The sequence below is a fragment of the Lathamus discolor genome, chromosome 2 (genome assembly GCF_037157495.1).
Source record: "Lathamus discolor isolate bLatDis1 chromosome 2, bLatDis1.hap1, whole genome shotgun sequence".
NCBI classification, from domain to species: Eukaryota; Metazoa; Chordata; class Aves; order Psittaciformes; family Psittacidae; genus Lathamus; species Lathamus discolor.
Window position 1 is genome coordinate 18,123,106 of NC_088885.1, and position 17,402 is coordinate 18,140,507.

At 40.8% G+C, this 17,402-nt stretch overlaps 2 protein-coding genes across 9 annotated transcripts in view; one reads left to right on the top strand and one right to left on the bottom strand.

Moving 5' to 3' along the window:
* HACL1 (2-hydroxyacyl-CoA lyase 1) overlaps nucleotides 1-8,024 on the bottom strand; it is a 23,189-nt gene extending 15,165 nt beyond the window's left edge. Inside the window, exons 1-4 of one of the 3 annotated variants that reach the window (XM_065665986.1) lie at nucleotides 7,953-8,024; nucleotides 6,764-6,868; nucleotides 2,034-2,074; nucleotides 765-845 (exon numbers count right to left, since the gene is read on the bottom strand). In XM_065665986.1, the coding sequence (XP_065522058.1) occupies nucleotides 765-845; nucleotides 2,034-2,074; nucleotides 6,764-6,868; nucleotides 7,953-7,994 (269 nt within the window). In that variant the 5' untranslated portion in view covers nucleotides 7,995-8,024. Of the gene's footprint in view, nucleotides 1-764; nucleotides 846-2,033; nucleotides 2,075-6,763; nucleotides 6,869-7,849 lie in introns of all 3 variants that reach the window. The other 2 variants (XM_065665985.1, XM_065665987.1) reach the window with 2 other exon arrangements.
* On the top strand, nucleotides 7,719-16,443 carry BTD (biotinidase). 6 transcript variants are annotated; one of them, XM_065665989.1, is made up of 5 exons: nucleotides 7,719-7,757; nucleotides 9,412-9,456; nucleotides 11,305-11,539; nucleotides 13,177-13,326; nucleotides 14,963-16,443. In XM_065665989.1, the coding sequence occupies exons 3-5, from the start codon at nucleotides 11,321-11,323 to the stop codon at nucleotides 16,145-16,147; spliced, it is 1,554 nt and encodes a 517-aa protein (XP_065522061.1). In that variant the 5' UTR covers nucleotides 7,719-7,757; nucleotides 9,412-9,456; nucleotides 11,305-11,320; the 3' UTR covers nucleotides 16,148-16,443. The 6 variants fall into 6 exon arrangements, with proteins under 6 accessions (XP_065522061.1, XP_065522066.1, XP_065522065.1 ...); XM_065665994.1 differs by lacking the exon at nucleotides 7,719-7,757 and adding an exon at nucleotides 8,180-8,198; XM_065665993.1 differs by lacking the exon at nucleotides 7,719-7,757 and adding an exon at nucleotides 8,208-8,297.
* The last annotated feature ends 959 nt before the right edge of the window (nucleotides 16,444-17,402 follow it).

The following is a 17,402-nucleotide window of genomic DNA, read 5'->3' on the forward strand; positions in this document are numbered from 1 at the left end:
GCCCAAAACCAAGGTTTTCAAATGACTTTTTTTATCTAAGGTCACATAGGGGCATCAAAACTTTAGCCAATAATTTTTTTTCTTAAAAAAAAAAAGTATTTGAACACTAGAGATCTTTCCTTTCCAGAGACTTGATTTGTTACCATTCTTGTCAATCAGCCACTGCTCATCTTATGCCTCCCATCAGGTGTGCTTGGTATTACCAGAAATTCTACCCAAAATACTGCATACAGCTTTCTGAGTGGCAAACCAGCTAAAACTGCTATGCCTCAGTGAAAGCTTATGGGAGTAAATGCTATCACTCTGTACATCATTTAATTCAATATTTAATGACTGCTCTAAATGTCTGTGTGCAGAGCAAATAAGGATTTTAACAAGGCAGTTTGTCAATTTGTTCACATATGAAAGACTAATTCAACAGTGATGTGTATTTAAATTTAGGAAAAAACGTTTAAAAGTCTTCATGACCAATAAAGCATTACAGGCTGAGTATCAACTTTGTTTTCAAATGCATCCAAACAATCAGGTATACTAACAGATTTCCCAATATATGCACATGAGGTAGGACAAAAAGGAGAATTTATCCATGAGAATACAAAATGTGGAACTAAATGACTTTTAGGGATGATAAATCAGAAATTTGCTTCTCATTACCCACATGAAAGAAATAAAAGCCCTATACTAAATACTGTGGAGCTCAACATCTGCAACAAATCGCAGCAAACAATTATTAGACTTTTAAAGGAAAAACGTAGTTAAATTACCAGCAGTTCACGGTTGCGTTTGCCATCCCACCAAGGGCATGTACAAAACCTGGCCCGGACACTACAAGACATACTCCTGGTCTGGAGAAAAAAAAAAAAACAAACAAACAAAACAAAACAAAAAAAAAAACCTGAAATTAAAATGTTAATCATGTCATCAACATTCATGAACGCAAGAGATTTTTATAAAGAACTAAAGACAGACATGGGAATCATATCATTTAGTTATCAACCTAATTGAAAGAGCAAGTGAACAGTTGTTACGTGCTACCCACACAGACATCTGCAACGTACACAGGCTTGTAACACAGCTCCTTACTTCTTTCATCACATTTATATGGAATTTATGGAATGCTTACGTTTGCAGTTTTTTCAATTTCACTTCAGCACTAGATATCCATAAAGAAAGCTCACAAAGGAAGAAGTGCTTCCAATCCAACACAAACTTTATCACAGTTTAATTCCAGGCAGAAGCACTTCATATTCCATAAAGTGATAAGAAATGCTCAGTAGCTAAGAATGACTTTTTTTGTCTTCAGTAGCTTTACAGACTTCATACATACCAGAAAAAAATCCACACCCAAAAACCCCCAGCTTAATGCAAGAGGATTATTCAAAGGATGAAACACTATAAAACTGTATGTAACAGGTGTCATGCTTGCAGATGGAATAAGGAATGGTCACCTGCATCCTTGGGTGTGCATTTGTGAGCAAGCAGACACCAGATGTTTACTTTAGAAAAGGATCCAAGGGACACCCAAGAAGCACACCTCACAGGTCACAGAATGCTTCCCAAAGACCTTAAGAACAAAATGCAGTAAAAAAGGAAAAGCCAGTACCTTGTCTGGGAGACTGTAAGACATATGATCAGTCTCTGTACTGATAAGGTATTTGTTTAACAATAAGCCCAGATGATGAGATTGAGGTCCACCAAGCTGCAAAAAGCAATGGTGGCATTTCTGCTGCTCATACCAATGGTGTTAAGCTACTCTTCAGATATTAAAAGGGGGGACAGGGAGAAAAGTTATAAAGTGGGCAATATTACACGAGCTTAAGCACCTCGTTGCTTCTGCCCTGAATCAGAGCAACAGAAATATTGGTAAGTCTTATTGACAGTTTTAAAATTTGTGTTTCATCTTAGGTGCCCTCCATCTGAACACACTGAAAATACCCAGCTCCAAACCAGAGAAATGTTCCTAGCTTCTGTTGAATCTAACAGTTACTATTATAAAATGTGTTACTATAAATATTAATAAATAGGGAATGTACCTGCCAGTCAAATATCCAACAGCAGACGCAGCATAACAGGCCTATTGAAAATATTGGAGTTAATGATAAAATTATTATTACTTACACATTTAATGAAATCTTGTACATAACTTTCAAGAAAAGTACTGAAAATAAGCAGACACAGATTTTACCCTTACCATCAGAGCTTAAATATAAGCAAACACACCCCTTCACCCTCCCCATCATAAGGTCTGTTCATGAAGGTTTATGTGAAAAATCTCATGACTGCTCTCTATATTTCAGATTCCTGCTTTTCCATCAGGAAATATTTGTGATTAAAAGAAAAAAAACCAACCCCAAGCCCCACATATAAAAGAAAACCCCTAAAACCAGGGAAACAAAATGAGTACAGCAAGAATCTTCTGCCTTCTGGACTAGCACAGAAGAGGGATTTGAAAGGGAAAAGCAACAAGCAGAAATCCAGCGATTGCTGGAATGACTCACTGTACTTCGGAAATTTGGCAAAAGGTTGAAATCACACACTGCAGAGACTAATTAGAAGTTAGGAATTGTCTTTTACAAGCTGAGCTGCTGAAGTACTTCTCACTCCTAGTACCACACTTAGCTTTAGCTACTTCAACATTTTAAGGAAAAACTGTATTTTGAACGATTTTCACAAAAGTTACAACTTGTGTTATCCTAGCTTATCACCAGTATTATTTCAGGGTATGTTTCAATGCTATTGCTGTAGCATATTTATCTATTAAACACTCAGGCATAAATTTTACCTGGTAACAAGACAACATGTGATCAAGCAGAAAGGAAGCTTACAGGTGACCCACAAACATCAAAGGCTTCACACCTGTGACACTGCCAACTCCTTCATATTCTCATGCTTTTGTCTTGAATTCATCAAGTTCTATCACTTAATGGAAAAAACTCCTTTCGCAATTTATTCTTCTCTTTAATATATACACTTTCTTTGTGGGTTTTTTTTTCAAAGTAAGGTCCTGGGCCTTATAGCCTGCCTCTATTTAAAAATGCAAGAGTTGAGATTTTGAGTTTCAGTTTTGAGTACTATTGCGGCAAGAAGAATAAGTAACAAACCCCTAAAAGTTTACAAAAATATTTTCCTCAAACCTAAGAATAGTTCTAGGTAACACAGCATGCTAGAAATCTCAGCTTAAATGAGTGAAAACACAGATATCTTATAAGCTTTTGCATGGAAGGAGAAACAGCCTTTGGTATCTTCACGCTCCCACAGATACAGAACAACTGTGTGAGCAAAATCATAGAGAAGAATGAGAAGAAACCCTCATTTTCTTTGCAGCATTAAGATAAGGAATTGTTGACAAAAAAAAGTACATTGACAATAAAATCTTTTTCTACTTTTCATATGCCTGACATAAAGAGGAAAAATGCCAGCAATGTTCAAGAATTAGGTAACAATTTGATGACATATGTGTGTGCAAAAATTCAGAAATATTTGAAGTAGGTGTTACTAAAAGAATCTTGTTAATGGAGCTCAAAGCATGGCGTTGTGTCTCCATGGCAATCAGGTTTTAGAACTAAGTGGCAAAATAATGCAGTACATAGAATTTGGGTTCATGTACAGTCATTGTCATTAAAATTGTTACTGCTTCACTCTGCAAGGAAGCAACATAACTAAAGCTATCTGTATGTAGAGGAGACAGCAAATAACTTTGAAGGTATGCTTAAAAGTTTTTTTTCTGCATGTGTGAACAGCGTGGACAAAACCCCACTTTACTGATGAACCTTGCACCCTCACCACTAAAATGTGAGTGATGGCACTCTATCTGTTAAGGTCACAACACAGTTTATCAGCATACACCAGATCCTGATGTTCATCAGACAGGCAAGAAGGGTGCAGGCATATAAAGTGAAATTTTCTACCAAAACCACAATCCGCATTAGAAAGAAACGTAGGAAGCTGAGACAGAGGCACTAAACTCAAAATCTGCAACCATCCATGAGTGCTGGATCTGAACTGCAGCCAAAGCAGAGGCCTCTTCCTTCCATATAAGTAGAAGTACACTAAGGAGGGTTTCATTAGTCTGTTTTCAACTCAAATGTAAGCAAACTAATACAACATAACAAGTAAACAGCACTTGGGCATTTCTGTACCCAGTGGCCCAGTTGAAACAGTACAGCCATGCATAGGAGCAGTTCTGAGGCCCTTATGTTAATTGTACCTAATGCTCAATGTTCCATGACTGGCCTAGAGGGCCTGGGATCAACTTACCACAAGAACCTGCTGTATGAAACTGAACTCAACACTTGGTATCCTCTGTTACTACATACAACTTCAGTGTGGACCAGGAAAATCAGGCCACAGATTGAAAGCAGCAATCTCAGAATAATAAATAGTTTACTAAAGGCCAATTACTAGTCACTGAGAAAGTGTAACTTTGAGATCTGAGATGACACTGGCTTTGGTTTAGGTAAAGTGGCAATAGCTAAGCAAGGGGAAAAACCAAAACAACAAAAAGCCCCAACAGATATGCAGCAGGATAAGACACCTGTCTTGGCCTGGGAAAGCACCATCCAGCATGACACAGTCCATAGCCCAGGCACAAAGGACAAGGGGTAAGATCTGTTCAGAGACCAAAACATAAAAGATCTTGAATCTAAGGAGTGGAGAAAAAAAATGCCCACTTTGGTTTCAGCTGCCCTTACTGAAGGGTCCTCGAGCCTGATCCCCTTGACAGCTAGCACCATCAGCACTAACCACACTGCACCACCTCTAGCATATTATATGCTCACGACTAACTTAGGGTATAATTATCAAGAGACTGCTTTGAATATATACTAATAATTATTATGAAAGATTAAGAACTAAATATTAGCAAAGTGTGCTGTTAATGAGCAACAATCATAACAATAAGCATTTTCTCTGAAGTCTAAAGCTGACCCAGTTATCAGTCTTCTAAGCTATCACAGCAGCCTCTAACCACCCAGGGACAGATACACAACACACACACCCCATCAAATTGCAATATAACTATTCAGAGTGCATAGAGGACACGAGTTAAACTGCCTCTAGCAAATTTACAACATATTATAGACCACAGGAGACAAGCTAATGGATATTGGTAGTACTATTTAGCTTTTAACTGTATGCTTTAACCTGGCTTTTCTAGTCAGTTTATTCTACAGTTTTATGGGCTTCTGCTACATCTGGCCCAGAAACGAGGCAGAAACTCAACCCCTCAGATCATATACAGCGGCCTTCACAAATAAAGGAAGCAGCTGTATACACATCCTCCAAAACCAGACCACACAACTAATAAACTGAGACAATTAAAGCTATGACATGTAAATATTGAGTGTATCTTGAATATACTGTGCATAATCTTCTATCCTCTTCTCTGCCAACCAATTACTCTGTCTCCACTGAGGATAAAGAACATAACCAAACCCACTCCAAAATATATCCTTGTTCATCCTTTTCCAGTTCACAAAGAAGAGATCTCCTGACATTCTGATGTTAAAACAAGTCTTCATATTATTGTTATTCTCCTAAGCAGAAGTATCTCACCATTTACACAGTAGGATGTTTCTTGTCTTCTGCACTACAGTAGAAGAGTTTAGTAAAGAATGATAAGTAGGACAGCATCTCATTTGGCAGTGCAAAGTAATCTTCTCTGTTAATTACAGACACATGAGGAAATTAATTTGAATCATGTTAATAACCAAAGCTAAAACTCAAATCCTTGCTAAATGGCCTATAGGAATAAAAAGACTGTTGAATTCCCAGTCCTTCAAAGGAATCAAATACACATTTTAAGCATGTTTGTATACGCTTGCCTCTCTCATGTGTTAAAGATTTTTCCATGTAAAGACAAGCACTCCCTTATAAATTCTCATATTTCAATATAAGGATGTAAGGATTAGACAGCAAAAACATACAGCTTGTAACCACCTGATTTAGAAGAACTACTATTATAATACTTGGTTGTGCCTGGGATGAAAAATGAAGGCTATTAACTACATGGTGGAAAACAAAAAGAGAATACTGCTGCAAAATACAGGCATCTAAATACTGTGCAGGTCCAGAATATTAGAAGGAATTCCTTGTAAAAACAGTAAAATTCTAATTTAGGATGTTCACAGAGAGACAGAACCCATAAACAAGTTAAAACACAAGAAAAATCTCCTGATAAATAAATTGCATTATTATTATCTTATTTGTGGGCATCAGAGTATGAAAAACTGATGGTCCATTTGCTAGCAGCCCAAGTGAGCACTCCTTGAAAGTGAGGTATAAACCTGAGGTTCTTAATATGCTCCCTCAGACCACCTAAGAAACTACTGAATCCTTACAGTGCTACTACTGGGGAAAACCAAACAAATCCAGAAGTACTGGTATAACATCAAAATGCTAATGAGCTTCAGTCAAAGTTTGAGTACCTAGACAACAAAGGTAATATACGTATATAGAGAGTCTAAGTATACGATCATGCTTGATTTTGAGCATTCAGAAACATTACAACTTTCAATGGTTTGCTGTTTGGTGAGCTTCTAAAACTCTGTTTAAAAAAAAAAAAGAGAAAAAAAGAGATTATCCCAAAAAGGGCAAAGATCGCACCAATCCTCTCCCTTATTCCAGAATGACAGTAACTGCTTCTTTACAGGTTGTTTTAAAGGAACATTCAGAGACCACACTCTTCACGTAAGAAAACGTAAACTGGATTTCATTCCATTGTAAAATAGTTAAAGGTTTGGTCCTACTATAATTGCATACTTACAGCTTGTTCGTTTCTCATTCCTACATATTTTAGTCCAACCGCCTGGGCTGCAACTGCGATTTCAGTGACTGGAATACCAACAATGCCAAACATGTATTCAATATTCTAAACAGAAAAATGTTAAATCAGAACTGTTTCCAAAAGACAGCTTTAATAAGCACATACCAAACACAATCATACTAACTACACAAGCAGTCTAAAAGTAAATTATAACAGACATACACTCTCACAGATGTTCACAGGCCACTGTGGGAGCACACGGTTGTATGATATACACAATGCCAGCTGATGTTTGCAGCTCAGTCCTGTGCAGTTGTGAAAGCACTGGGTTTTGGGGGCCGACAAGCAGCGGAGCAACTGTTCAGCCCAGCTCCCCAGTTAATACATACTTTGTGCTTTTTACTGACCACTTCTTACTTGGGAGTCTCTGCTACACCATTTTCCCCTTCCTTCATATCCTCTGGGAACTCCCTGCTGTGGTTCATGTTTCCATGCTTTCACAGAAAACTAACACCAAAAAGGCGCCAGGAAACAACTGCAGCACCGTGCCCAAAGAAGCTTTCAGACACAGACTATGCTTACTTTTGTTACAAGTGAGCTACCTTTTCATGTATGACAGGCCAAACAAAAAGTCCTTTGTGGAGACCATGAGCAGCTCAGCACCATCCCAAGCTCAGAGAATGTAAAGGTGGAGCAGCAGGCGCATAAAGCCGCCACGGGTACCGCCGCACAGTGCGGTCACCTCTGCTTGATGGGAACAGGGACCTTGAGCTCGGCAGGGGACAAGCTCCTAAGAAGCCAAAGCGAAGCGAAAGGCTGGAGCGAGCCGCACGAGGTCACGGCCTCACGGCTGCCCAGGCACACGGGGGAAGGGCCAGGCCGCTCCCGGGAGGGGCTCTCTCACCGTGCTCCGCGGCAGGACCTCCCTGCTCCCCGCACAGCGGCACGGCAAACCCTTCCCACCCGCCCCGGGAGAACAGCAGCGGCGCTCGGGGTGAGTCCGGCCGCGCACGTTCGCTTCCCTCCAGCCCCGCTGTGCCTTCCTGCCGTAGGGATCCCGGCTGCCGGTCTCCCCTGCCCTCTTACTTGAGCCCTGAGGGCCTCGGCGATGAGCTGAGCACCGCTAACCGCTCCCTCCTGCGCGCCGCTCCCGCAGGCCATGCCGGCCGCACGCAACCCCAGAACCCACCGGGAAGAGTGCTGGGACCCCCGGCCGAAGGTCGGGAGCCATTGACTGGCACCTCGCTCGGCCAATGAGACAGCGGACAGGGCGGGCTTGGCCAATGAGACAGCGGACAGGGCGGGCTTGGCCAATGAGACAGCGGAGGGGGCGGGCCCGAGGGTACGCGAATATCCTCTTCTGGCGGCGGGGACCAGGGCGCAGGCTGGGGAGCTTTCCGTCGCCTCGAGCGAGCGCCCAATCAGAGGCCGCGAGGTGCCCGCCGCCCTCGCGCGGACGCAGACGCCTGGGGGTGCCGAGCGCCGAGCAGCCGCCAGGGGGCGGGCGCGGCTGGGCCCGGCGGAGCTGCGCGAGGCTGGTGACGCGGCGGCGCGCGGGGGCGGGCGCGGAGCCGGGGGTGCTGAGGGGCGGGCGCGGGGCCTGCGGGGAGCGGTCAGCCCCGAACCGGGGGGACGGGAGTGGGTGATCGGGTGCGCGGCCCGCCCCAGGGTGCCCCACGGCTGGCGTGCGGCGGCTCGACCTCGGGGCCTGTGGGAGCAGAGCAGCAGGGCCAGGCGCGCTTATAAGTAGGGCAGCGGGCCGTGCAGCGTGACCCTGAAGCGTTGTGGAGCTGGTCGGAGATTGCCGACACACAGCGGGGCGAAGTACAGGCTGCTTCAGATGAAGAAAACCGGCCGCCAGCGTTTTTGAGGAGAAGCGGGAGCATAGCGTGAGGCACTTCTCTGAGGTCATAGAATCACAGAATGATATGGGTTGGAACGGGCCTTAAAGATCATCTAGTTGCAAGCCCTCTGCCATGGCAGGAACACCTTCCACTAGACCTCATATCCTATCTGAAGGACGGCACATATCTGGGCCATGCCAGGTGCAGGTGTTCGAGAAGTGACACAGTTCAGAATGTTCTACCCCACCTGCTGACAGGTTGCCCTACCATCTGGAGTTTTTCAGGCTGAATCACTAATAATGGCAGCGTTCAGTTATTCTCGCTCATTAAATTCATTAACGTAGATCTTTTAATTATGAGACAAGGAATCAGGAATCCTGTGAAATATAGAGAACTTACTGTCAAACATACTTGAATAGGTAGCATTCTTTAAAAATGGATTGTACTCTGGGTAAAAGCCAGGAAATTAGAGCACAGTTATATAGTGCATTGTACACAGAAGGAACATTTTTCAGAAAAGGAAATACAAGGTACCTGTTTGTATTGAGTTATGTTTCCATTGCAGAAAAATCCCCCAAACCTCATCAAAAACTGTATACAAAAATACATTTATGTAGGGGACCTTGTTTTATATATTCAATATACCAGAATGACAGCAACATCATGGGTATTGCAAAAAAAAAAAAAAAAAAAAAAAAAATTCCATAGCAATTTTTTTTACTAATAATGTTAGTATAGCTTAACAAGCATTTGCTATTATTCATGTAAAAGGACCCAAACTAATGTGCTATTTCTGTTTTTCAGTCTATTGGATTCTTGCAAGTACAAAAGTGCATGCTCAGAAGCAGGGTATGTATTGCTTTGCGCTATGTATACATCTGTGTATGGTGAGAGTTGACAAACTTGTAAGTTTCCAGAGTTGTTCAAAAGTGAATGACTGAATGCTTTGCTTCACAATGTACTGTGATTAGTTGGTTCTGGAAAACTGAATAGGAAAACAGTCTGCACCAGCACTGGGAGAAGTTGTCTGGGTTGACATCCAAAGTTAAACACCAGTCTTTCTACCTTTTGTATAGAACTGTAACTAGAATACTGTGACTGCCCGACGGTAATACTGCATTGAAGTACTCATATTTGAGTGAAATCATTCTACTAAAACATGTCTGCCAGGCAAAATCCCACATAGGTCACAAGAAAGGGACAGAAAAATATGAAATTGTAAAGCATTTCAGTTCATGCAAATTTCTTTTAAAGTCGTGGCTCAGGTGAGGTGACAGCTCTGTAGACCCTAAGCAAATAAACTTCTCTTCAAGGAAATGATTTATTAGTGTAGCATTTTGCATTACAGAAACCAGCAAAACCCACCAGAATGTGGCTGAGACTTATTTGGAGCCTCAACAGCCTATAAGGGCTGAGGAAACCCTGATGGCATCCTAATTTTGGCTGGAAGGGTTACTGTCTCCAAGCTCAGGCTTTGGGCTTGTCACAGCTCTCCTTATTAGAAGCAGCTCATTAGACAGAGGGGTTCTGTTATTTAAGCTGTCAACTAAAGGGAAAGGCAATAGGGAGCACTCATGTAACTGCTCAGACACCATCAGTAGTACTAGCAGTAGTCACTACCAAGGGTAAGGACCCAGAGGAACTATTTTAGTTGGCTCAGATTCAACCAGATGGGACCATGTAGTTGGATGTTCAGTGCCAAACCTCCTGTGCATCTAAACAAGGAAGGGGTTTGGGGTAATACTTTTGAGTGTTTCAGACCACTAGAAAATAAGACATGGTGAGGGAAAAAAAAGAAAAAGAGAATTCTTCAAGCACATCTGTAAAACAGATTTTGTGGAAGCCCATTAACTGCTAATTCTTTATGTTGGTGTTTTCAGCTTAGAAGGCCAAAAGGCTAATCTTGTAGCCTGCAGTGGTTCCATCCTGTGATCTGAAACTCACCAACTTTTGCCATCACTACTAATGATGAATTCTAATTACATCTTAGTTGACAACTTAATTGAGGAACAGCTGACTAGAACCCATTCCTGTCCTAAATAGGTGTTTTGGCTCTAAAGGGATGACAGAAATAGAAAGGGGTTTTGTCAGTGGAGTGCAACACTGTTTATTTTAAGTGGCTTCCTTAACTGTGAGCAACTTTCTGCCTCTCCTCTCCCTTCCCGTGCTACTGCTTTATATCTTAACATGTACTTTGGTATTTCATTTGCAGAGCTAAGCTACCCAGGACAAAGTAGGATCCTCTATTCATGATATCACACCCCCCTCCCCCATAAGTACCAAGTGTTTTCCTCAAGATGCAGAAGAGCAAGGGTAGATTATTGTACATCACTTCTCAGAACTGGTTATATAAATTGAGTAACTTTAATTCATGTTGACAGAGATGCCAAGACTTTATTCTGTTTTTGTTGTGCTTCAGGTAACTTTAAATTTACCCTTGAAGGTATGTATATATTGACACTTTGCTGAAAATGCTTTTAAACAGGACACAGTTATTTAAAGCACCAACACAGTTAGATTTAAGGTTTAGAAACAATACGCATGTGGTAAGTTAGGAACTTAAAAACAGCACACCCGGTTCAAATGCTGCTGAGAGTCTCAGTTACAGTCCATATTTAATAGTAAACTTTAGTTCCTGGCATGATTTGTTGATTAAGCTCTCTCCACCCCACCTGTTTGGGTTTTTTTTCGCTCTAGAATTCTGGCATGCACCATGGTGGATCTGTGCTGGAAGCTGTTCATCTGCTTCTTTTGCTGTCAAGCTGTCTCAGGAAGAGTTAAGAGGGAGGGGCATTATATTGCTGCTGTGTATGAACACGAGTCCATACTGAGTCCTAACCCAACAGCCCTGGTTGATCGACAGTCTGCGCTGGAGCTAATGGGCAGGAACCTAGACATCTATGAACAGCAAGCAGTGGCTGCTGCAAGACAGGTATGCCACAGCTTAGTAGCAATTGCATGTGTCCTGTGTTTATGTAGAGTAAGTGCTGTTTGAGGATAATCTTTCACATTTGTGTTCCCAGGCAACTAAAGCCATATTTATATACATAACTACGGTCTGGTTTTTCAGACATTCTGACCTGCCAGCAGCTCTGAAAAAAATCAGGCCAATTAGCAGCTTGCCTGGCTTGAGTTATTCCAAGCTTGGAAAAACACGCCTATAGTTATTTAGTATAGGGGAATTAATTTTCTATTTTGGTCTGAATATCCAGCTACTTTCTGTTTTCCTAAGTGGAATGTTTTTATTGAAAGATTGTCTTACAGGCAGCTGTCTTTGGGTTTGATTTTATTCCAGTGCTCTCAATGGAAATTCCTGAATGCTTCTAAAAACTAAAGAAGTCAAAAGCTTTGGAACTTAATATTCCACCATTAACAACTTCGTGGAAGTAAAATTTTCCATTCCTTTCTCCTGCCCTCCATGGAATGGTTCTCAGTCTAAATATATTTAGAGGAGAGAGATTAGTGTTTCTGGCTGTTCTTATATACAGCTTCCTTTCCTTCCCTCCCCAAGAAAATCCAAAGCTGGTTCTAGTCAGAAGAAGCAGAGAGGAACTGACTTGCAAGTTTCACACAAGAGTTGTTCTGGAACAGAAGAATTACCATTTTTATACAATTTGAAAACATTACTTTTTCCATTATATATATGTATTTTTTAGATGTTCAGGTGACTGAGCATCACAGTCCAGAAGCATAATAGTAAGCAGTATGGCATCCAGGACACATAAATGATCCCAGAGCCATAGCACATTTGATCTGACTTTTGAAAAGTCACAGGAAAGTCAGTGTCTGATGCTGTGTCTGATTTAAGAGGAATTCACCCAATTTTTAGGAACAGTTCAGATCTCCCTGACCTTCAGGTACAGCCAGCCTAGCTCTGGCATGGCTAAGTTTCTGCCAGAATCATAGAATCATAAAATGGTTTGGGATGGAAGAGACCTTAAGGGTCATCTCATTCCAACCCCCCTGCTATGGGCAGGGACATCTTCCACTAGTCCAGGCTGCTCAAAGCTTCATCCAGCCACAGGCAAGGTGTTTCTGGAATCAGTACTCCCAGTACTCTATCCAACCCTATATACCTAATCAAAGTGTATAGACTGGGTTAAATGATGCTGCTTGCACCTTTGACATGGGTACAGCACCTTTGACAAAGTTCATGTGCTAATAGTGTAATTCTGAAAAGAAAATGAAGGCAAATTTTAGTATCATTAGTTTTTAACATCATTAGTTTTTAACCTGAATTATGTCATTTTCATGATTCATATCAATGGAGAATACTTTTGGTAAGACTTTTGATGAAGTCTGCTCTTATTTGCATGCCTTTAATGTCCAGTAAGTTATTTTTCAAGGTAAGAGGTATATGTCAGGTTAAATAAGCTTTTTTTTTATACAGATAGTTATACCTACTATGAAGTCAAGGAAGAGATACTTTGAAACTACATTTTTGTCAAAACATGCTTGGGTTATCCTTTACTTTCTTTAACTCTTTTTACCTATAAGATTCCCTTTTTCTCTTTTGGATCTAGGTTGGTTTTCCTTTGCCTACAAAACATGTCTTTGTTTTACATACAGGGGGCACAGATCATTGTTTTTCCTGAAGATGGAATCCATGGCTTCAATTTCACCAGAAGTTCCATTTATCCTTACTTAGATTTCGTTCTGCATTCACAGTCTGTGAAGTGGAATCCATGCAGAGAGCCGTATTTGTTCAATGACACAGAGGTAAATGTAGGAGTGATTTCTGCAGAGGTGCAATAATTGAATGCTAGTGGGAAAGTGACTGTAGTGGTTTTGCTTAAGGAGGTGAGCAAGAAGTTCCACAACTCATAGTACTAGGTTCTGTTTTCATGGACTCACAAGTTTATGCAGGTTTCATTCTTAGCAGAGGAGTGTTTTACATGCAAGATTAACTTGTTTATGAACCATCTGAATTTGTCATCCTCCCCAACCCATGAAATGGTGATTACTTTCTAATAGGATACATTGTGTGATTTAATTTTGAACAATATTGTTTTATATAAAACAAGATAACACTGTCTTCATTTTCAGTGCATTCCCATTATGCAGTTTTAATGACCTAATGACATCAGAACATTCTGACTAGTGATCGTGTGTGAAACGATCAGCACAAGTAACAGGACTTGACCTGCTGTAATGTAATAGAGGTCACAACTTGGTACATACCAAGTGTGACCTGCCGGGTACAGAATTGGTAGTTTCATTGGCTGTACTGAACCTGAAGTGAAAAATAACCATGTTTAGTAATACAGACTATTCTTACTAACGTTACAATAGTCAATACAATGAAAGTAGTCATGCAGGTGCCTACTAAGCAGAATTTGTGTGCAAACATGAAGCAAGGTTATAAATGGTGACCTACTTCACCCTGTGAATCTTTACTACCACTGTGGATGAGCAAGCAAGCAAGAGCTGAGTTTGCCATTCACATCCTATTTGGAGATTGCAGTACTGGTAGTCTTTGGTACATACAGCTTATGGTGTGGAAAAAAACCACCCCAGTAGTACTGTAGTCTGTGACTTTTTGTATTTCCTTTCTGTAACTACGCAAAGGCTACCCATTTCCATCTCTGCTTCTCTCAAGTTGTACCTAGATTTTTTTTTTTTTAATATATTTACAGAGTAAAAATATCTAGTTGTAGGAACAAGCCATTACAGGTGCAAATCACTGAATCATGGAATGGTTTGGATTAGAAAGAACCTTAAAGCTCATCCAGTTCCAACACCCTGCCATGGGCAGAGACACCTTCCACTAGACCAGGTTGCTCAAATCCCTGTCCAACCTGGCCTTGAGCACTGCCAGGGATGGAGCAGCCACAGCTTCTCCGAGCAACCTGTGCCAGTGTCTCACCACCCTCACAGGGAAATCTTTTTTCCTAATGCCTAATCTAAATCTCTCCTCTGTCAGCTTAAAGCCACTGATGATCACAATTAGATGTTTGCTTTTCTAAAGGCAGACACACAGGTGAGTTACGCTGCCTTGTCAAAGCTTTCAGTTGACCTGTGGTGTTTTAAATCATTGGTGAACCTGCAACAGTCAGAAGTTTCTGAAAATGAATACCCTTGAAATAGAAAGATTTACTTCTCACAATATAAAACCCAGATATATATTTTTTTTTTTGTCAGTGCTATTTTTAAATTAGTATCTGAAATATATTTCAGTCTAGAAAGCTACTGGTTCCAGATCATCAGAACTTCTAAATTTTACAGATATGGTCAAATGTGTTCTGTTCCAGTTGAAAATAATAATTTGAAAAGTATTAAATAAGTCACAGCTGCTTAAGTAAAGCTTACTTGTCCACATTCTTAAGTGCTTACATTTCCCTCTGCTGTTCTCCAGGTTCTTCAGCGTCTGAGCTGCATGGCACTGAAGAACAAAATATTCCTTGTGGCAAACTTAGGAACTAAGCAGCCCTGTGAGCACACAGATCCTCACTGTCCCTCTGATGGAAGGTACCAGTTCAATACCAACGTGGCGTTCAATGCTGATGGTATGCTGGTAGCCACATACCGCAAACACAATCTGTACTATGAATATGCTTTTGATACCCCGCCAGAACCTGACTATAAGTTCTTTGATACCCCTTTTGCTGGCAAGTTTGGTATGTTCACTTGCTTTGATATACTTTTTTTTGAGCCTGCAGTGAACCTCATCACACAATACAATTTGAAACAAATTGTATATCCAACTGCGTGGATGAACCAGCTCCCACTCCTGGCTGCTGTAGAATTTCAACAAGCTTTTGCAACAGCTTTCAACATCAATATTTTAGCAGCTAATATCCACCACCCTACCTTGGGCATGACAGGGAGTGGCATATATACTCCAGTCAAATCATTCATCTACCACAACATGGAAAGTTACGGTGGCAAGCTCATAGTAGCAGAAATTCCTGTGATTACCACAGATTATAAAACCAATGTGGAGAGTAATGAAAGAGTCAGAGAAAACTTGCATCATTCATGCAAGACTTTTATAGGCACCTCACTGGATGATGAAGTTTGCTTTAAGGAGGGAGAAGAGACCCCCAGCAGAGTGTCGGAAAAGGGAAATGAACAGTTCCTCCCTGTATTTTATTCAGAAATGATGTATGACAACTTTACTTTTGTTCCTGTATGGGGGGAAAAAGGAGAGGTCCAAGTTTGTGCCAATACCCTTTGTTGTTACTTAAACTATCGGAGAGCTGTTTTAACTGATGAATTTTATGCTCTAGGAGTTTTTGATGGGCTCCATACAGTGCACGGCACATACTATGTCCAGGCCTGTGCGTTAGTAAAGTGTGGTGGTCTCAACTTCAGCACTTGTGGAGAGGAGGTTACACATGCCACTGCTCTGATAGATTTCCAGCTATGGGGAAATATGAGTACCCCTTACATCTTTCCTTTACTGCTGACATCTGGTATTACCTTGGACTTTGCTGATCACATGGGCTGGAAAAACAACCACTATTTCATAAGCAAAAATAGAACATCTTTTGGCCTACTGACAGCTGCTCTATATGGACGATGGTATGAAAAGGACTAACAGAGATACTTGATTGAATCAGAAAACAACTGCCTGTATGCTGAGAGCATGTATCTTAAGTTGTTGAACATCTGTACTTCCTAAAGCTTCAGGTGTGTTTGTACATGACTACTGATTGGATTTCACATTTGAAATGATAAGTGAAGCACTTAACCTAAGAGGCTGTAAGTATTATCTGTAACTTGGTATGTAAAGTCCTACCAGAAGTGAAAGAACTGCCTTGTGAGGATAAAGGCTTGTTGTAATCCATTAAGATGTTTTATATAATGAAAATAACATTTCTCATTTCAACTGAATTTGTTTCTTTTAATTTAATCCTTTGGTTTTCTGGGGTCCTGACTAGGAGCATGGAAAGGAATGGAATGGAAAGCCATTGCAAAGAAGAAGAAAAATAGAAAAGGGAATGGAGACAGAAATACTGTGCATGAAAATGTATCTGTATACATACATATAGCTTGTATATGGTGAGGGTCTGAATTTTGGTTAGGGTGCCATGATTTGGTTTTCTTTTCTGATGAGTCAAAACCTCTCGGCTGAAATCACAGCCATGCACTGGCCACTGGGTTGTCTGCAATCCTGTTAGAAAACTGTGAGTTTTTTTGTATACTTTTAACAGTAACTGAGAGTTACAGTTGTGAACACTTAATCTGGGGAAGATATCAAATGATTGGGAAAAACAAGACTGCATTAAGACACAATTTTCAGCCTACTGTGCAAGAAATTGTGTTTAAAGAAAACAGCAGCAGTGAATATCAATGACTATGTTATGTACTGTTTAAACACTTAACTTTCCCTGTTTGAGAGATGATTTCAAGACTGTTTTGACTTTAAGATGCCTTACATATTGTTCATAAATTCATTCAACAAGAGCTATGAAAAGCACATAATGAATTGTGGGTCAGCAAGATTGTTACATAAATACTTTGTGTGCCAGATGGCAGGATCCTGCTGCTAAATAAGTAAAACACACCATTCTTTCCAGAGCAGCAGCTAGCAAGTGCTATAACTGTTGTACTGCAGTGACAAACTGTGCTCCTGCAGTGAAGAAGTTGGGAAGAGAATATTCAAAGGATATAAATTTGAGGTTAAATTCAGATAAGATAATTTAAACTTTTTCTTTTTGTGTGGTCGTACTGGCTGTTATGACTTAATCTACATAATAGCTGTTGACTAACGGAATAAATGCAGCCATTCCTTTGGTGAGTCCCTATGTTCCAGTTGCTCAGTCTGTTAGTCAAGCCCAGAGGAGCAGAGC